The sequence below is a fragment of the Crinia signifera genome, chromosome 4 (assembly GCF_055691185.1).
Source record: "Crinia signifera chromosome 4, ASM5569118v1, whole genome shotgun sequence".
Lineage (NCBI taxonomy): Eukaryota > Metazoa > Chordata > Amphibia > Anura > Myobatrachidae > Crinia > Crinia signifera.
In genome coordinates, this window is record NC_139220.1 from 279,127,520 (window position 1) to 279,147,140 (window position 19,621).

A 19,621-nucleotide genomic window follows, 5' to 3' on the forward strand; every position below is an offset into this window, starting at 1 on the left:
AGAAATGAACTACACACAAAAAAAAAAAAAAAAAAAAAAAAAAAACACTCACAAAAAGGAGGGAAACGTGAGGCATAAAACAAAAGATTAGGGAATGGATCATAGGGTCAACTCAATGAAGGGTGACATACAATGGGTCGACCACTGAAGGTCAACCACAGAAGCGCTTATGTCGACATCGGAAATTTGTGTACATGGCTAAGATAGACAGGGTCGGAAGGTCAACACAAGCATTTGGTCGACAATTTGAAGGTTCACAGTAAAAAGGTTGACATGAGTTTTATCACTTTTTTTGTCCCTGATGTCAACATGGATACAGTCTACATGGCTGCGCTCGCCATGCTTCAGACACTATTATATGCTTCCATCATGCCATAGTGGATGGTAGGGTATGAAATATCGCGTGTCGGCACAAGTTGGCGAAAAAAAACAGTTTTTAAAAACCCATGTAGACCTTTTGACTTGTGTCAACATTCCGACCCTGTCGACCTAAGCCCTGTTGACCTGCAGTGGTCGACCTAGTGACTGATTCCCAATTATTATTAGAAATCACGGTACTCTTTACCTAGAAGGGCGCCCACGATTTTGATCGTGGGCATCGTTAGTAAAAAAAAAAATTGTGTCGGTCGCATCGCATGCGACCAAAAAAACGCATGCGATGCGACCGCCGCGATGCCCGCGATTTCCCATAGGGAACAATGTTAAATGTCCCAATTGACCTGATTTACCTGTTCAATGTCTCAATTGACCCGATTTTCCATAGGAAACAATGTTAAATGGGCCACAGAGGCCAAATAGGCACCCTGAAGTGTGAAATGACCCCCACAATTGTTAACGCCACCCCACGATCAACGTCAACCCAAAGCGTGGCGAGCCCGCGAGGGGCGGCGGTACACTTCCTACGACCTTTTCATACCCCCACTATCCACGTCGGCGTGGAGTTGAGAATAGAAAGTGTGGCGAGCGCAGCGAGCCACCGAGCCCCGCGAGGGGACGTGGACACCTTCACAGGTATACCGGTCCCCCTCGCGGGCTTCACAGCTGTCCGTGTCCGCTCGCCACGCGAGGGGACACGGACATCTGTGAAGCCCGCGAGGGGATGCGTATACCTGTGAAGGTGTCCGCGTCCCCTCGCTGCGCTCGCCACACTTTCTATTCTCAACTCCACGCCGACGTGGATAGTGGGGGTATGAAAAGGTCGTAGGACGCGTACCGCTGCGCTCGCCACGCTTCGGGTTGACGTTGATCGTGGGGTGGCGTTAACAATTGTGGGGGCCATTTCACACTTCAGGGTGCCTATTTGGCCTCTGTGGCCCATTTAACATTGTTTCCTATGGAAAATCGGGTCAATTGAGACATTTAACATTGTTCCCTATGGGAAATCGCGGCCATCGCGTCGGTCGCATCGCATGCGATTTTTTAGTGCATGCGATGCCCGCGATCGGCGCCCTTCTAGGTAAAGAGTACCGAAATCACAGCAGGGTACTGTCACCTGTGCTGTGCTGGACACTAGAACGGCACATCACAGGAACAGGATTCCTGCAACAGAACTAATAAACTGTATTTGAATTGAAGTATTAGGGGGAGTTATCAAAGGTTGGGGAGAGAGGTAAAAGTAATTAGTTGCAAATAGCAACCAACCAGCTGTCATTTTTAGAACAGAAAATAACTGAAGCTGATTGGCTGCTATGGACGGCTGCTATGGACAACTTTTCACTTTCTATCCAAGATTTGCTGAACCCACCAATTTTAAGGTTATTGTTCCAACACTAATAGTTTTGAACACCCCAGACCAGTGTAGTTTTGTACACCCATGGGATAGTTATTTATTTTATTCATTTATTTAGTTCTATCCAATGATCAGCCCCTCGCCCCCACCATATTAGTAGTGTTTGGCCATAATGTGCACAGATACTCACTCACGGGATTGTGTATATGGTCAGATTTATGAGATTACACAAGAGAGGCCAGTGATGCATTCTGTGTTGGCTAAAGTTACTCTGCAAGCATTTCCTACACCTGGTATACATAAAAAGGTACTTTATTTTTGCTTGCTTAAGGGGATCGCCTAGTTGGAGTTTGCGACTAGCTTCAGACCATACACTGACTACCCCAAGTCTTATTGCCCTGAACCTGACCACACTTAGAGAAGCATCAAGCCATGCTTCAATTAATGTACCACTAAGCCACATTAGAAAAAGAGGATTCCGGAAGATACGGAAAGCGCGGCCGCTGCCACGACTTGCACACTGGAGATCATTGCGGACTGGCTGCGATCTCTCTATAGTGTGATCGATACATCATTTACAACACACAGCAGCCCCCACAAACGCTCACAAGAGACCAAGAAATAAGATTCCTAGATATACATACACAAACACACACTAAAGGCCCCCCTTACATTAGAACGATATATCTAATGCTGAAATTTGATGCAATTTCCCTTGAACTCCCCCTGGACCTTCCCGGTAGTGATTGCATCCAATTTGATACTTTGGTGTCATTTTGTGCATGCAATTTGGTCCAATAAATCGTATGAGATTTATCTGGCCAAATTGCATGCGTACTATACTTTCTGCAATATATCGCATACGCCAAAAGCACTCCATTTTCCATCCAATTCTGACAAATCACGGGTGTGGTCCGGCCAACCTAGAGGCTCCCAACAGACTCTCACGGGACCGCGCATCGGATCGGATGGAAAACACAAACAATGTCACACTTTTCAGGCAATATATAGGCCCGAAACATCGGAATTGGTCAAAATTGTTCTAATGTAAATATTTTAAGACCAGGTTTTACCAAGCTGAGCCCTTATCACCACACACACACACACACACACACACACACACACACACACACACACACCTCCTTGCAGTCAAGGTTGCTTGTATAAGTGCTTTAAGATTCTAACTGAAAACTATTTGGTAATCACTAGAACTGCAACAGTAAATATTCAAATTCATAGTTGTGACAAAGAAAACAGGTGCAACATCTCGCTGCCCCAGCTCAGATTTGTAGGTAACAATAGGGTCCTGTTTGTTTAAGAGTAGACCCTGTATACCCAGGCACCCCCCCTGCTTTCATTCACTTAACACCTATTGTTAATTTCAGAACAGGAGGTCTCTGTTCACCCCGCCCCCATCTCCCAATTAGTAGATGTTATTTCTGTAAGGCAGCACCGGCAACAACACGGAAACCTGTGCCCAGGACACGCACGCAGGAAGGGAACACAGATAAGAGACGCCACATACAGGCTTTATGAAAATGGGGTGGTCCTCAAGAGCAAACACTATATATGCGGGTCCCATAACAAAAAACATTATTTGTACAGAAAAGTCTCCTAACCAGAACAGTAATGAAGGAAAAAAAAAAAAAAAAAAACAACACACACATACAGAGAAATGTACCATAAGACAATGTAGATTATTACAGGCACACAAAATGTATATTTTGTGTATACGTGGGGTGTCATACAGACCCACAGAAAAATGAGTTGTAGGAAGGAAAGCAGGAAGGAAACTGGTTTCAGGGAAGGAAAAGCCAGATAAACACGCAGGTTGACCCAGAACACACATGCAGCATAATGTGGATCTACAGACAGAGGACAGGATACAGCAATGCCCTCACACTAAGGTGTTTTAGACATGGATCAGACTTCCAGCAGAGGTGGTAGGCATATAGCCACAGACCTAGGCTCAGAGTTACATTTCCTTTATCATCTCTGCAGAATGAGAACGGTTTCACAGGTAAATGCAGAAAAATCAGTGTTGCCCACAGCAACCAGACTGAGGTTCCTATTGCACACTTTAGAAAATGTAAGTTGCTATTGGTTACAGGACCTTTTCTTTAGTTACATATTACACAGTTGTTCCAAAGCTTTCACACTTTGGGAAGAATGACCTATTCTGCAGCAGAGTGGTAAATATATGTATCATTTATACACTCGCAACATATTTGACAGAGTTGTGTAGGAGATTATACAACAAAAACACAGCTCATGAGGAGTGAGCATACCTAAAGGGAACATTATTCAGGTAAGGGGCCCAGCTGGTGTCCAGGTGGTATGGCCCAACTCATACACAAAATTCTGTATGCTACACATATTGCATTGGAGTTTGCACCAAAAACAACCTAATATTTTTACAATAGTAGCCATATACCTGAAAGTCAGCAAGTAACATTCTAGACATAAAAACAGTTACACCCAATCTGCTGAACAGAAGAACAAATGCCTATTTGGAGAGAAAAATATAACATTAAATTCTATTTTTCATTCAATACTCTTCCTACCCTTCCCCCACCTAAAAAAAAAAATTCCCAACCAATTGGTAACAAGACGTAGAAATACAACGTTGATCAGTATATTGTACTTCTTCCATGGTAAAACAGTATGCTATGCACTACACAACAGGACATAGAAGCAGTTTGGAGTAATCCGCAAACTCTAACCAAAGTCAAACATGCCAAGCAACTGTGGGCCAGTCTCCTCACAGTATAGCTGTATATAATGAAGGTATTTTCTAAAGGTCTTCCTCACAGCACTGAGGTCATGGGTTCGATCCCCACCATGGCCCTAACTTTGCGGAGTTTGTATATTCTCCCCGTGCTTGCGTTGGTTTACTTCGGGTACTCAGGTTTCCTCCCACAATTAAAAAATATACAGGTACGTTAATTGGCTTCCAACAAAATTAACCCTAAAATGTCTGTGTGCGTGTTCATGTGGTAGGGAATATATATATCATGTAAACTCCACTGGGGCAGGGACTGATGTGAATGTTTAACTATTCTCTGTAAAGCGCTGCGGAATATGTGTGCGCTATATAAAACTGTTAATAAATAAATAATAATAAAAGGTCTGTACATCTCTAACAAACCAACCACTGCATCAGCTAATGTGGCAGAAACTTGCTGCATGGTCAAGTTCTTTACAGGCTGCAAGATGGCTGCCTTCTGAGCCACCCACTGAGGTGGGACTGAGACCTTTTAGTTAATTGAGACAGGTATGGGATTTTAATTAGCCAGCAGCCAAGTGTTGTAGTCTTGTTTGGGGTAAATTTAGATGGCTTATAACCCTCCTCCTGTCCCTCAGGGTGAGGCAATTTACAATGCACGTTGGGAGGAGGGCGCATCATTCCTGTCCTGTAGAGGAATTTAATTTGCAACCAGACAATTCACCCTGATCACCTCCCAAAACAGAGCACACTATGCGGCCTCATTAACAGCACTCAGGAGTAGCTGAGGGGGTCATTTAAATAATAAAGAAAGGGACAGACAAAAGCAGAGGGGATTGATAATCCCACCAACAGCTCCATTGTTCCTTAACCCCTTGTAAATCATTCACATTTCATATGGAAAAACATACATAAATGTGCCAGCGTCTAAACACTTACATCCAGAGAAACACACAAATCTGGATATTACCTACCTGGCAAGTCCAGTAATGGTCATTCCACACCAATCAGAAAATGAATAGTGATTATATCTCCGAGCACTGGTGGCCATTATTTAACCATCTTGCTCACAGGCTGGTTTCAGTCAAGTGAACATACAGTCACAAACAGGCCCCTTAATCTGTGATGACAGACTGAAAATATAGTTCCCAGACCCCACCATGCTGCAGATTATCCCCTTTTGCAAACGCCATGAAGCAACTCTCTCAACAGCCTCCCGCCTTCCAAACACACATTGTATCTGGTCAAGAAAAACACATTTAAGACAGTTAGAAATTAAGAAATTCTAACACAACTTCAAAATATTAATATAGCACGTGTCCCGTTGAATGCAATACATAGCCATTTACATGCTCACCACTTTAGGTTATAGAAAAGTGCACAGATTGTAGGACAAAGCCATATTTTACCCCAAAACCATATTTTCCCCCAAACCTCTGAGTGTACTAGAATTTCAGCAGTTATAACTCACTATTCAGGGTAAGAAAAAAAAAAAAAACTAAGATAAATGCGAGAGTAAAAAGTAACAAAGCAGAGTCTGTGCACTGAGGAACACCGTCTCCTGCACGGCTTATAGAGGGACACACAGAACTCAGTCAGCCTCCAAGCAAAATACCCTTATTCAGAGACTCAGTCTACCTGAATTTGGGCAAAAAAAAAAAACACAATTGTATTTCATTTTGAAATACTTAAATGTGAATCATCACCTACACAGCAGAGGACTCCTTTCTTTTGTCAGCAATCCTTTTCATAAACTGTGGTAGAATGATCTTTCGTTAGGACTGCATTTATAGACTAAATATGGCTTCAGCTCACAAAATGGCTGCTGCCACCACCATATTTAAATTGTAACCCGGTCTTCAAAATGAAACAAAAGGAGAGATGGTCATTAACATTTGTTTACCTGCACCACAGTTACTGTGCAGTTCTAGAGAGCACAATAAGCAATATAATTAAAACAAATAAACTAGGATAATTAGAGTGCACAAGTATATGTGGTGAAGAGTAGGAGCGAGAGAAGGGGGGTAGGTGGGGAAGGTCGGTCATAAAGCGAACAACTTCCATAGAGTGCAACCAGGATGCCCAAATTTAAAACAAAATTCCAAGCTACATAACTACCAGCCTTATTTGTTCCACAGCGTCATAGGTGCCAATTGTATGGAATTGCAAACCGGTCACATAAGGTTTGACAAAACAAATATCCACTCAGCGATCAACTCAGGAGGTAAATAGCAAATACTCAATTGTGAACATAGTCAAGGCCTTATACGCCCTTTCAGTTTAAAAATATAGAGATACATTAGGTCATAAGGAAATAGAATACTTTAGCTCTCAAAACAAGGATAAAAGTGTTCCATTCCAGCAAGTGTGGTTGGGGTTACTTGAAAAAATACAAAGAGGTCACAAATACCCTTTGACCCATGCTTCTTGCTCACTGTCTCTCCCATCTGTCTGCTCCTCCCCTTTATTTCATAAGCTTTCGCGAACAGGGCCATCTTCCCTCACTTACACCATCACCTACTCTGCCCTGCCTAAAACAGCACCTAACCCCTGGGTTCTGCCCCCTGAAAATTATGTAGGTACTGGGAATGCTGCTGCAGCCATGTTTACACAGCACGTCCTACAATGTTCTGTATTCCAAAACTGGGTACATACTAAATATTTTTAACAAATTAGCCGATCACCTATCCTTACTACAAATTCTTCAAATTGTTCAGTGTGTAAATACTATAATCAGTACAATCAGGCGGCTCATCTGTACATGCAGCTCAATCTGAGGAGATCATCAACGACAGCATACTTGGCTGTGACAACTGACGAGATCTTTTGCAATGTGTATGCGCTGTGGGCCTAATTCAGAATTATCTCAAAATGGCTCTTAAATGGGCAAAAAAACCATGTTGGACTGCAGGTGGGATAAATAACAGGTGCAGAGATGTTGGGTGATTTATTTTGTTCATGTGCAGGGTAAATACTGGCTTCTTTATTTTTACACTGCAATTTAAACTATAACACATAACACCCAAATCTAATGGGGTTATTCAATGTGTGTGTCGATATTTCCATCCTTTAGAAATATCGGCACGTACCACTAAATGGTCTAATCTGAGGCCATTTATCAACCTGCGGCCGTCCTATGGGTTTACTGCCCATTTCGGACAGTCTGAAAGTATGAATAGGTTGAATGTAAATTCGACACCCTCGTCAAAAAAAGTGACAAATATTTCTGACGGTCACATTGAATACACTCCTAAATCTCTCTGCATGTTCCATTTGCCCCACCTGCAGTGCACATGGCTATTACACAAAAAATATAATTGTCCAGGCGTTCAAGGGAAATCATTGATGACATTAAGCATGAATCCAGCTTTAGCCACTTTTCTGTATTTATTTTGGTGCGGTCAACCCCTTGTAGCACCATATACAGCATAAGAACAACAAAAACGCACAAAGTATTCAAAAGTATTTAACAGAAGACCTAGTCAGAAGGTTTTTTTTTTTTACAATATCTCTCATACAGAAGTACCAGCAGATTCAAATCAATTATCCAAAATAATCACCACAAACGTAACCTTTCCCAAGGCCCTGATAAAAACACAACGACACTGCTAAATTACCATTCAGGTGCAAGATTGTCAGAAAAGCACAAGGCCAGGCATGTCCTCACAGCCAGTTACACACCTCAACAATGGAACAAGAGATGCGACAGACGATAGAGCTTCACTTGCAATCACACATTTCCAATCATACACACTACACAATCTGCAGAACGATGGCACAAAATATTGTGTCAGACGATTGTACTCAAATAGCTGCTGGAGACTATGTGCACACAATAAATGGTGTAAAATATTGTATCCGGTGTGCAGCACATCATAGGCGACGATACAGTCGATGGCGTGTGGTGGAGGATTGCATGATGTACGGTATAGTGTGAACCCACCCTTACTTTCATTAAATAGTCTAAAAAGATTGTTTTTTGTGGCGCAGTGCCAATTGTGTACCTATAGGTGCATACACACTACACGATAGGTGACACCGCCGATATAGATAACAATATCGGGGGCCACAGAGCAAACAATATCGTTCAGTGAGGTCACCAGGACCCGCACTGCACATGCAGTTGCCAACGATAGCGTTAGATTTAACGGCATTTTCAGATGATGGGAAGGTCATTAATGATATAGGGGAGTATTCAATCCAGGGTCATGACTGTCGGTCGGTCCTGACAGCCGTGAACTTGGCCCGTTTTAGTTTTGCTTGAAAGCATCGCCAGGCGGGATTCAATATCCCACTTGGCGATTGGCGAAAAGGGGGGCGTGTCCGCACAAACGGCCGTGGATTGTCGAGATTCGAGCGTGAACGTGACCATTCACAGCTGTTATTGGCAAAACGGGCCTGACCGCTTTTAAAGTCGTTCTGTTGACCTGCCTCTTCAATTCTGTCGAGCAAGACAGCATTGAAAAGGCTCCTGCCGCTATTTCTCCAGTTAGAAATAGCGGCAGGGATTGAATACGCCTCCCCCCCATAGTGGGTACACTCTGAATGATCTGCACGATGATAAATGTTTAACGATATCTTTATCGTGCATAAAGTTTGCATTGATCACATGGTGTGTACCCAGCTTTAATGCAGGTTTAGTGAATGAGCTGAAGTACTGTACTGGCAGATAAGCATGTCTTCCCCCAAACTGCACCAACACACCTATAACACCATTTACCTTGTGCGATAACGGTAGCAGAGAGATAAAGTTGTATCTATATTGTGAGCATCTGATAACGCGGATGACCATTGTCTAAATTTAGACATTCATTAATTGTGTACACCAGTTTTAGTGCCGTGAATTAAAAATAAAACATTCTGGGGGTACTATCATTTCAGTCATCAGAACAAACCCCAAAGCTGCCCTAGCTGATACACCGTACACGACACCGGTGCATGAAGGGCTGGCTTGTTATTCGTGGGCTACACCTACAGCTTCACCCAAAGCGAAAGACACAGGCCCCACAATTCAATCCTGCGGCAAATCCTGTACAATATCCTGTCTATCTACAAATATAATAATAAAGCAGATGAAATTGCCAATGTGACATGTTTGTATATAGCTCTTACTGTGCGAGCGCTGGGCGAAAGGGCACCATTGGGCAAGTAATGGCCTCCAAGGTCCGGAATCATCAGGAATGGATATCCTGCATAGGCAGGTCCTTTGAAGAAAGCTGCATCTTGGTGCTGCCTCCTAAATGCTGTTGGGAAGAGGAACAATATAAGTAAATAGCCTGATAAAGCCAATCAATGGAAGTCTGGTATTAAACATATGCAGCCTTATTACAGTAACTGTTTCACTGCCGGACATATCTCGATTACAAGCTCCTCTACCTCGTAATCACATACGGCGAGATAGAGATATATATTTTTACAGTTCTGCAGACAGAGATTTTAGCATATCTTTACCCGTTCACTATGATGCATAGCAACCCCTCCATATACACTAGACTCCTCATAATACATTTGCACAAGTAACAGAACGCTGAAGTTCTTAAATTGAAAAAAAAATAATAATTATAAAAATTCTAAAAAGCACACTAAATGGACAATGTCGACTTCCCACAGGTTTATAAACTGTAAAGTCCAATAATTAAATAAAAAAAAATGTAAAAGATATTAAACATGACATTTTACCCCCCCCCCCTGCTTTTCTCTAGCAGAGTTTTGTCTATGCTCATACTTCGGCTTTTGGCTCAGCAGAGCGCATGCCCCATATAAACTTCAGGATTAGCAACATGGCTCCCACAAAGCAAGAACACGAGCCTCACAAAAAGAAAAAGATGATATCATGTACAAGTTATGTGGGACAAGAGAAATGCAGATTTGACAAAGTAATCCCACACCAATTTTTGCCAGCTGAAAACATATTCTGAGATGTTAGTGAAAGATCTAGTAATGCATAAATCAGTGGATTTCACATATAAAAAGTGCAGCGAGACCATCAGGGAATGTTGGCCTTTTGTGTTGTGGATGCTCCAGCATATTATATTAAAAAAAAAAAAAAAAAACTTTATTATTATTTCCAATGCACAATATTTGTTAATCGCATGTAATGGCTACCACATGACTGAAGTCAACACGAGCTAGATACACAAAACTATGCATGGCAGAATTGCAGATATGGGGAAAATTTGAGAGGATATTGAAAAGCAAATGTTGTAATATTGCACGCAGTGTTAATTAGGGGGGGGGGGGGGGGGGTTTCTCTCTAAATCACTAGTAGTCTATCACAAAGTTACACATCTTTGCTGTACAACCGCAGAATCGGTTTTCTTCAAAAATACTTATTTTGAAAATATTGCTGATATTTAAATTTAAAAGTAAAACTAAAGTGTAGGCTGGGCAATCCAAGATTTTTAGAATATATAAATTACATCCATATAAAAAACACACACACACACACACACACACACACACACACACACACTTGACAGTTAAGTTGTTCATGTAAAGAAATTGCAATCAGTGAGCGAGGGACAAGGATGTCAGCATTGTATAACATTGTATATAGAGTTCTCTCAACAGCTCAATCTGACAATAACAGTGACTCCTACATAAAAATCGAAGAATAGTTACTTTATCGGATCATTTAAAACTTAAATTTATTTTTTAAAGATATAATGCCTCTAATTATTACCACATAATATTATAAGCACCAACATTTTATGTCATGAGCATTTACAAATGCAACAAACCCCAAACCTGAGATTTGGGGGGTGACTCACCTTCAGACAGGTAATCCCGGTGTTTCTCAAAGCTCTCTCTTGGAGGGGGGCGCCTCTCCACCTGGATAGGAGGGGGAAGGGATAGCTGGGTCACATACAAGTGGAGGACGAAGTTTAACAGAGAAAAATCAGGACGGTGTTATAATAGAGCACGGGGTCCGGGACATGGGCCTATGTGGAAGGGAGTTAGGGGGGGGGATTGGGGAGAAGAACTGGCAGTCTCACCACTAGGGGAATGGTAAGGGGTATAATTGGGGTGCAGGCCATACCTCGGAGTCCGAATCGCTGCTGTGATTCTCCGACTCGTTGACCAGCGAGGATTTGACGTCTGCCAGATCCCCTTCTGCGGAGCCTTCTCCGGGGCTCTTGTCCTCTTGCTCTCCTTCATCCTTAAACCGGATCAGCTCATCGTTCGCCCCCAGCTCATCCCCCCCGCCGCTGTTTAACTGAGGCATGGTGACCCCCACCCCCCGCCGCTGACAGACCAGACCACCAGGAGGACAAAAATATATATATATAAAAAAAACCTCAAAAATAACAAAAATTCTTTGGATAAAAAGAGAAATCCGAGCAGTCCTGGGTTCTAAAACAGAGCAGCCCTGTGCGGCATAGTGAGGAGAGGCCAGAGAGGAGAAACTTCCTAAACCCAAAGGAATGTTCCCAACTTTCAGCTAAACAACTTATTCACTATGCAGCGTGTAAATAGCAAATCACTAGCACCCCCCTTCTATGCACCCCCTAAGTACACCGCATAGCAGGGTCTCAGCCCCCCCACCCCGCAGCACAAGCTGGGTCTCCCCCCATTACACTGCACAGCCTGCCTCCTCCCCACTACAATGCACAGCCAGCCTCCCCCCTACCACCTCCTTCTCAGAGCAAACTTCCTGCAGCCTCCTAAGGAATGAGAGGGTTTCACTCAGTAACAGAATGTCTCTTTGTATGCTACAATCTGCTCAGCATTGCTGCCCTGTGCAGGCAGCTCAGAGGGGTCCTAAAATCCAACTGGTGCAATAAGTCCAGACAAATAAGAAAGTACCCCGTACCCCCCTACTCAGCCAATGCAACAAGTAGACCCTAAAAAAACGCAAATAACCCCCCTCCCCCTGTTCTCTGCCACCTCCCTTTACAATCCAGGGGGACTGCGAAGTTCCTTGAAAGTTGCAATAACAAAAAAAAAAACGAAATCTCAGCTCCAGAAGTGAGGGATGTCCAATATGGAAGAGAGACAGCTTTCCCCAGCCAGCTCCAATCTTCTTATCAGGGTCTTGTCTTTTTTTTTTTTCTTTTAGAGAGGGGAGGGGGAGTACATACCCCCCGCCTGTAGGATCTGTTCGAGATCCTGCTCCTTTCCCTGGGTAAACTATAATGCGGACTTGCAAGAGCAGGATCCCCAGCCAGAATACATGGGAGGAGTCTCCGCATGCAAACTGACACTTATTTAAAAAAGAACTGCTCAATGGACAATTGAGGGAATGGGGCCAAGATTAACTCTTCTGCTTCTTGAGTGGGAGGGTAGGGGGTGGGATGCACCATTTAACTCTCTTGTTGCCACTGCATACCCTTTACAAGCATCATAGCCGATTTAAGTAAACTTCTACCATTGTACAATCTGTCTACACAGCACAGAAACATGACCTGAATCTGCATTTGTGTTTTATTTTTAACACGTACTGTATTACAAAAACCTATTTTACTTTCTAACCTTAAATAATTTTAGACTGTTAATTTCTTCATTATTCCTGGAAGTCTCAAGGAAATGTGTAACACGTAATACATCTTCAAACTGTGACATCATCTGCAAAACTGTGAAGCTTATTACTAGTTACACTACTTATATTGCAAATCCGGTACTTATGTAATATCTGGGCTCCCGTTTTTCTTATGAGACCGCTTCGGGCACGGTGGCTCGCTGCGCTCGCCACACTATATAAAATCAACTCCATGCGTAGTTGGATAGTAGGGGTATGAAAAAATGGGGTGCATTTAACATGGGAGCCCAGATAATACATAAGTACCGCAAATCCTTATATCCATAGTGTTTACGATGGCTAGTTTGGTGCATCTGGTCCATTGTGGTTTGCAAAAGTTCTGAGTCCATAGTCACCATTGTCCAGCGTCTAATATGTTCAGAGACATAAACTTCCCATGAAAAACATTTTTTTTTTTTTTTTGTGGAAACATTTGCTTTGTATTGGTAGTGCTCTTTGCCACATTGATTTGATTATCTAGGTTATGTGTGAAGGTATTGCTCAACTGTTGACTAAACTGGAGAACAGTGACATCATAGCTCCCATGATTCCTGACTTGAAGATCTGGGAATTGCAATGAATTTATGGAGACACCAATTCCATTCCCAGTGTTGGGCAAGTCACTCTCTTTTTCCATGTCACCGCCAATAAAAAAAATCTGAGGGTGAATGAGGTAACAAGACCTCTCACATGTACAATGTTCCCTATTCCATTCTAATTTCCCACCAGGCCAAAGCATGTAGACCACTGTTTCCACTCACAGAAATTAGACTGCGCCTCATATCAGTCTTAAGGAGTGTGGACACGGTGCGATTCCTTTTCCGCTAAAAATCGGTCACCCGTTCGAACGCGCAGGGGACCGATTAAACCAGAATAACTCCTAGTAAGTAAGTTTTATTTATATAGCGCACTTTCTCCAACAGGACTCAAGGCGCTTTACAGACATTAAAAATAATAATAAAAATAAAAAATAATGCACATACTGTAATACAAAGGGTTGTCAAAACGGGCAACAATGGCAGTACAGATATACATCACACATACAGATATGCACTAGATGCATTCTAATGAGGGACATGGACAACATATTTACTGAGCTGTACAGCACCCAGGCAGCCATTCATCGGCGCCACATGGTGATTGCACCAGCCAGAAGGGTAGACAGGTAAGACAGTACAGATATAGGACACATACAGATATATACTAGATGTACTCCTCTACATATATATCATGAGTTCTAAAACAGCAATGTGGTACCTTGTATATAGATTACTATCTCATTTTGTTTCCATGTGAAAGTGTGTATGCAACACTGGGCCTGATTCAGAGATGTGATCTAATGCCGCCCTAGCTGCAAATAAATACCTATGCAACAGTCACAGCCACCAGGATTTGTATTGAGATGCCCACTGGAGACATACAAAGATACAACCATCGGACAAACATCAACCTTCTGAGTAACCCTATGGTCTAGCAGTGGTACACCAAAGCCATTGTAGATGTGCATCGAATAGCACTGATGTGGTTGCAACTCTCCAGCATTTGATACTCCACAACCGGTACTTGTTTCCTAGCACGGCGCCCACGATATTCAGTCGTATGGCATCGTATTCAATTTAAAATTGTATACCATTGTATATGGCATACAATGGCATACAGTGCGATGCGATTTTAAATTGTATAAGCACCCTAATGGTTTTTTTCAATGTTAAATGGTCCCCTATACGATTTTTAATTGTATAAGCACCTTAACAGGTGCTTACAATGTTAAATGCACCCCCACCACTATCAACGCCAACCCGAAGCATGGTGAGCACAGCGAGCCCGCGAGGGGCGGCAGTACGCGTCCTCCGACCTTTTCATACCCCCATTATCCACGTCGGTGTGGAGTTGATCTCATATAGGCCCTTATTCTGGTTGGTGCGGTAATGTCCGCGTGCGTTCGTGCCGCCGATGTTTTGTGTCTGCGCATGTGCAGAGGCGTCTCTGCGCATGTGCGAATGGAACGCACATCCAAATTCCGCATGAAATGTGCACACTACGAACAGGGGGTGGAGAGGGGAGTGAAGGGCTGTTTGGGCTCATTACCATATGTTTACACCCCGCGTTTCATGGGCGTTCCCATGAAAACGCTGGGCGTACGTATGGTAATGCGGCCGTGACGCACGTGTAGGGGGCGGACATATGACATTGCCGGATGTTAGCTGCCCGCCCAGATCCCTGCTTTCGCACAGAGAAATGCCCGTGTGGTCTGAGGTTGCGGGAGCTGGCGGACCACTCGGTCCTGCATTCGATGGTCTGTGACCATCGAATGATGGGGGAGGTTCCAAGAGATGGAGGAGGTGTATCCGTGAGAAATCCACTCGTGCTCCGTGCGGTCAGCGGCTTACCGCATTCGGACAGAGTGAGCGATCCGTACGAAAGGCAGGGTTTAGGACGCACGGTCCTGCCCGCATATTCGGCTCCGTCCGCACCGACCAGAATAAGGCCCATAGTGTGGCGAGCGCAGCGAGCCACCGAGCCCGAAGCGTGGCGAGCACAGTGAGCCCCGCGAGGGGACGCAAATTACTTTACATGTATTCCGAGTCTGCTCGCCACGCTTCGGGCTCTGTGGCTCGCTGCGCTCGCCACACTATCTAAAATCAACTGCACGCCGACGTGGATGGTGGGGGTATGAAAGGGTCGGAGGACGCTTACCGCTGCGCTCGCCACGCTTCGGGTTGGCGTTGATAGTGGGGGTATCGTGGTGGTGCTTTTAACATTGTAAGCACCCATTACGATGCTTGTACAATTAATAATCTTATAGGGGGGCCATTTAACATTGAAAGCACCCATTAGGGTGCTTATACAATTTAAAATTGTATACCATCGCATTGTATGCCATATACAATGGTATACAATTTTAAATTGCATAACATCGGGTGCCATCGCGTTGCATCGGTATATGGTATACGATGCGATGGGCGCCGTGCTAGGAAACAAGTACCGCACAACCTGCTATCTCACGCATATGCTCCCTTACTGTCAATCACTTTGCAAATAAAACCACACCATGGGCCTGATTCATACCTGAATGCACAGCCCATTTTGGGCCTGATTCAGAGCTGCGTTGTTTGCTGCCTAGTGAACAGGTAAACACCACCTCACCCCTCACCCGCCACACAAATCCCCACATTGTACGCTTACACATCCCTTCGAAATTGGCCACACAATTGAAAAATCATTCGGTGAACGCCGACCATCGAATGATTTTTTTCCCGTTCGCAAATAAAAGTCAGTCTGGACTGACTTTTATTTCCAACAGAGATGGCCGCAAATGGGGTGGGTGGTCATGTGACATCAGCTGCCTGCCCTGAGAAGGTATTGGCCTGCCTGCGTTCCCAGATGAACGCTCAGGGGGAAATTTACTAAGATGTGTATTATACTTCACATGTGATGTTCCTATGGGCAACCAATCAGAAACTACTTCTTATTTTTATAATATAAATAAGAATATAGTAGACAGGATCTGATTGGTTGCCCATAGCAACATCACATGTGAAGTAAAATACACATCTTAGTAAATTCCCCCCCCCCCCCCCCCAGTGTTTTCAGTGACCAACAAATCATTTCTCCTGCTGGCGGTTGCATGTGAGGGTATGTGTTCTCGCATGCACGGGCGGCTGTTCGGATGGGCGGTGTTAAACCACTTGCTAAGCAGCGAAGGACCAATGCTTAGCGAGCGGTAATGAATTACCCCCAAAATGTGCACTGCACTCAGGTCTGAATTATGTCCTGTGACTGCTGTCGGGAGACCAATGCTGCACCGCACATTGCAGCTTATGTACATAACAGTACTTTGCAGTACCCCTACTTTGCATCACCTCCACCCCTTTATTTAATTTCAATAATATTGCTGTACAAAAGTCCATCGCTCTTCCGTATGCTCCGCAAAACCAAGCTCAGCTGCGCACCTGCTCCTTACTGTGCAAAAAGCATCCTCACTGCTCCCAACTCCACCTCTCCGATCTTGCTCCATAAATGTATGAACTGGGGCGCACATCTAGGGGCATGGCAGCTGATAGTGCCCTGTGCACAGGGCCGCCATGAGGGGGGTGCTAGGGGTACAGTTGTCCCGGGCCCTGCCACTCTGAAGAGAGGGGAGGGCCCAGGTCTATCTCAAACTGCCACCAGCTAGCCAGTCATTGGTCACTCGCAGCCAGCTGCACATAATGTCCGCCAACCAGCTAGCCGAGGAGACAGCTCATTCAATGGTAATATACACTGCCGTGCCCACCAGCCCTAGAGACTGCTTTACCGCACCAGGATGTGACGTGGGTCTCCTCCTGCCTGCCACCTTGTGCTCAAGCAGCCAGTGGAGCTAGGGAGCAAAAAGCCCCCGTGTACAGCATGATCATGCCAATGAGCCCAGCAGAGGAGCCGCCAGCCTTAGGTGTGCAGCGTGAGGAGAGGAGACTGCAAGCTTGGAAGGTAATTTTATTAGAGATGAGCGGGCCCGGATCTCCGGGATCCGACAGATCCGAATATCGCGATCCGAGTCTGGATCCGAGCTGGCTCGGGAGTTCCCGCCTAAATTCCGGACCAAAAACGAGGCAAAACGTCATCATCGCGCTGTCGGATTCTCGCGGGATCTGGATTCTATATAAGACGCACGCGCGCCCCGCCATCTTTACTCCAGCATAGGAGAGGGAAGAGGGTGGTTGTGCTCTGTGCTGTGCTATAATAATAATATATTATTTTGCTGCTGCTCACTCGATTAGGGTCTGCAGGGGCTGCTGTACACAAGTCCAGTGTACAGGGGCTGCAGTGGCCAGTGTACAAGCGGCTGTACAGGGGCTGTGTTCAGTGTGACAGGGCTTGTGTCCAGTGTGACAGGGCCTGCGTACAGTGTGACAGGGTCTGTGTCCAGTGTACAGGGTTTGTGTCCAGTGTACAGGGGTTGTGTCCAGTGTACAGGGGCTGTGTCCAGTGTACAGGGGCTGTGTACAGGGGCTGTGTCCAGTGTACAGGAGCTGTGTCCAGTGTCCAGGGGCTGTGTCCAAGGGCAGTGTCCAGTGTACAGGGGCTGTGTACAGGGGTTGTGTCCAGTGTGACAGGGCCTGTGTCCAGTGTGACAGGGGCTATGTCCAGTGTGACAGGGGCTGTGTCCAGTGTACAGGGGCTGTGTACAGGGGTTGAGTCCAGTGTACAGGGGCTGTGTACAGGGGTTGAGTCCAGTGTACAGGGGTTGTGTCCAGTGTACAGGAGCTGTGTCCAGAGGCTGTGTCCATTGTCCAGGGGCTGTGTCCAGTGTGACGGCTGTGTCCAGTGTACAGGAGCTGTGTCCAGAGGCTGTGTCCATTGTCCAGGGGCTGTGTCCAGGGTGACGGGCTGTGTCCAGGGTGACGGGCAGTGTCCAGTGTCCAAGGGGCTGTGTCCAGTGTGACAGGCTGTGTCCAGTGTAAAGTAAGAAAAATAAATAAAAGTAATAAATAAAATAAAAACACATTTTTGGAGGATGATGGAGGAGGAAATAGTGGGAGATCAGCAACCTGATAGAAGTGCTGAAGCTGCTACCACCAGTCATGACAAGGCCGATACCTCTTTGTATTTTTTGCTCTTGGGAGCATTTCTCTTTTTTTGGGATCATTTATTAAACTGCCACCCTGTCTGCCCCTGCAGTGCCGCTCTGCTTCCAAGATGTGCCAGGTTGGAAGTGTAAGGTCCACATGTATGTGATGCCCACTGCTGTCGCTTAGTCATCCAGCTACCTCGGTATACCCTTTTGGCCCAACTACAGTAAATGAAAACAATTTTGTAAGCTGTGAAGTGATCAAAATTGACTAGAAATGAGTGGAAACTAATGTTATTGAGGTTAATAATACTTTAGGGGCAAAAATAGGCCCAAATTCTGTTATTTTAGCCACTTTTAGCATTTTTTCATAAAAATCCAGATCCAAAACCAAAACTAACAAGGGTGGTTTTGCCAAAACCAATCCAGATCCAAAACATGAAGGGAGATCCAGATCCAAAACCAAAACCCGAAAAAGTGGCCGCCGCACATCTCTAAATTTTATAAATTAGCAGCTCAGCAGTGAAAGGGGCCCAGGGCTGACATTCTAACCAGGTTGTGTCTAATATTAATAATATGTGCTACAATAGGGGGGACTGTCTATTTTGTCAGTCCCGGGCCCCACAATTTCTGATGGCAAACCTGCCCAGGGCTGCCACTAGGAATTTTAGGGCCCGGTACTGACATCTTCCCCCATCACCCCCCTCATCTCCCCTCCTCCTTCAATTACCACCCGACTCAGCAGGTCCCGAAGCACATGCCGGCAGCCAATTAAAAGGCAGCACTGGCTGGTGAGCTAATCAGAGGTTGTGTACTGGCAGCCGCTCTGACTAACAATACACAAGCTCTGATTGGCTCAAAAGCCGGTGCAGCATTTTAATTGGCCGCCGTGGTCCTGCTGAGGGCCAAGTGCAGCGCAGGCAGCAAACAGCAGAGGGTTGCTGTGGGCAAACTGAGCTGCCAGGGCCTTTCCAGAGGCCGGGGCCCAGGACAGCTGTATCCACAGCACCCCCCTGTCGGTGGCCCTGACCCTGCCTGTGCAAAAGGTGTTTGTTACTCCATAGATGTCGGAGAAGAGAGGTGCAGTCAACAGGCCTG

At 45.0% G+C, this 19,621-nt stretch overlaps 1 protein-coding gene across 2 annotated transcripts in view; it reads right to left on the minus strand.

The window, feature by feature from the left end:
* The window catches only part of TCF7L1 (transcription factor 7 like 1), a 38,696-nt gene extending 26,084 nt beyond the window's left edge, over window positions 1-12,612 (minus strand). The window contains exons 1-3 of one of the 2 annotated variants that reach the window (XM_083184733.1): window positions 11,494-12,612; window positions 11,225-11,285; window positions 9,567-9,697 (exon numbers count right to left, since the gene is read on the minus strand). In XM_083184733.1, the coding sequence (XP_083040859.1) occupies window positions 9,567-9,697; window positions 11,225-11,285; window positions 11,494-11,679 (378 nt within the window). In that variant the 5' untranslated portion in view covers window positions 11,680-12,612. The remainder of the gene's footprint in view (window positions 1-9,566; window positions 9,698-11,224; window positions 11,286-11,493) is intronic. The other variant, XM_083184734.1, reaches the window with a different exon arrangement.
* Window positions 12,613-19,621: the final 7,009 nt, after the last annotated feature.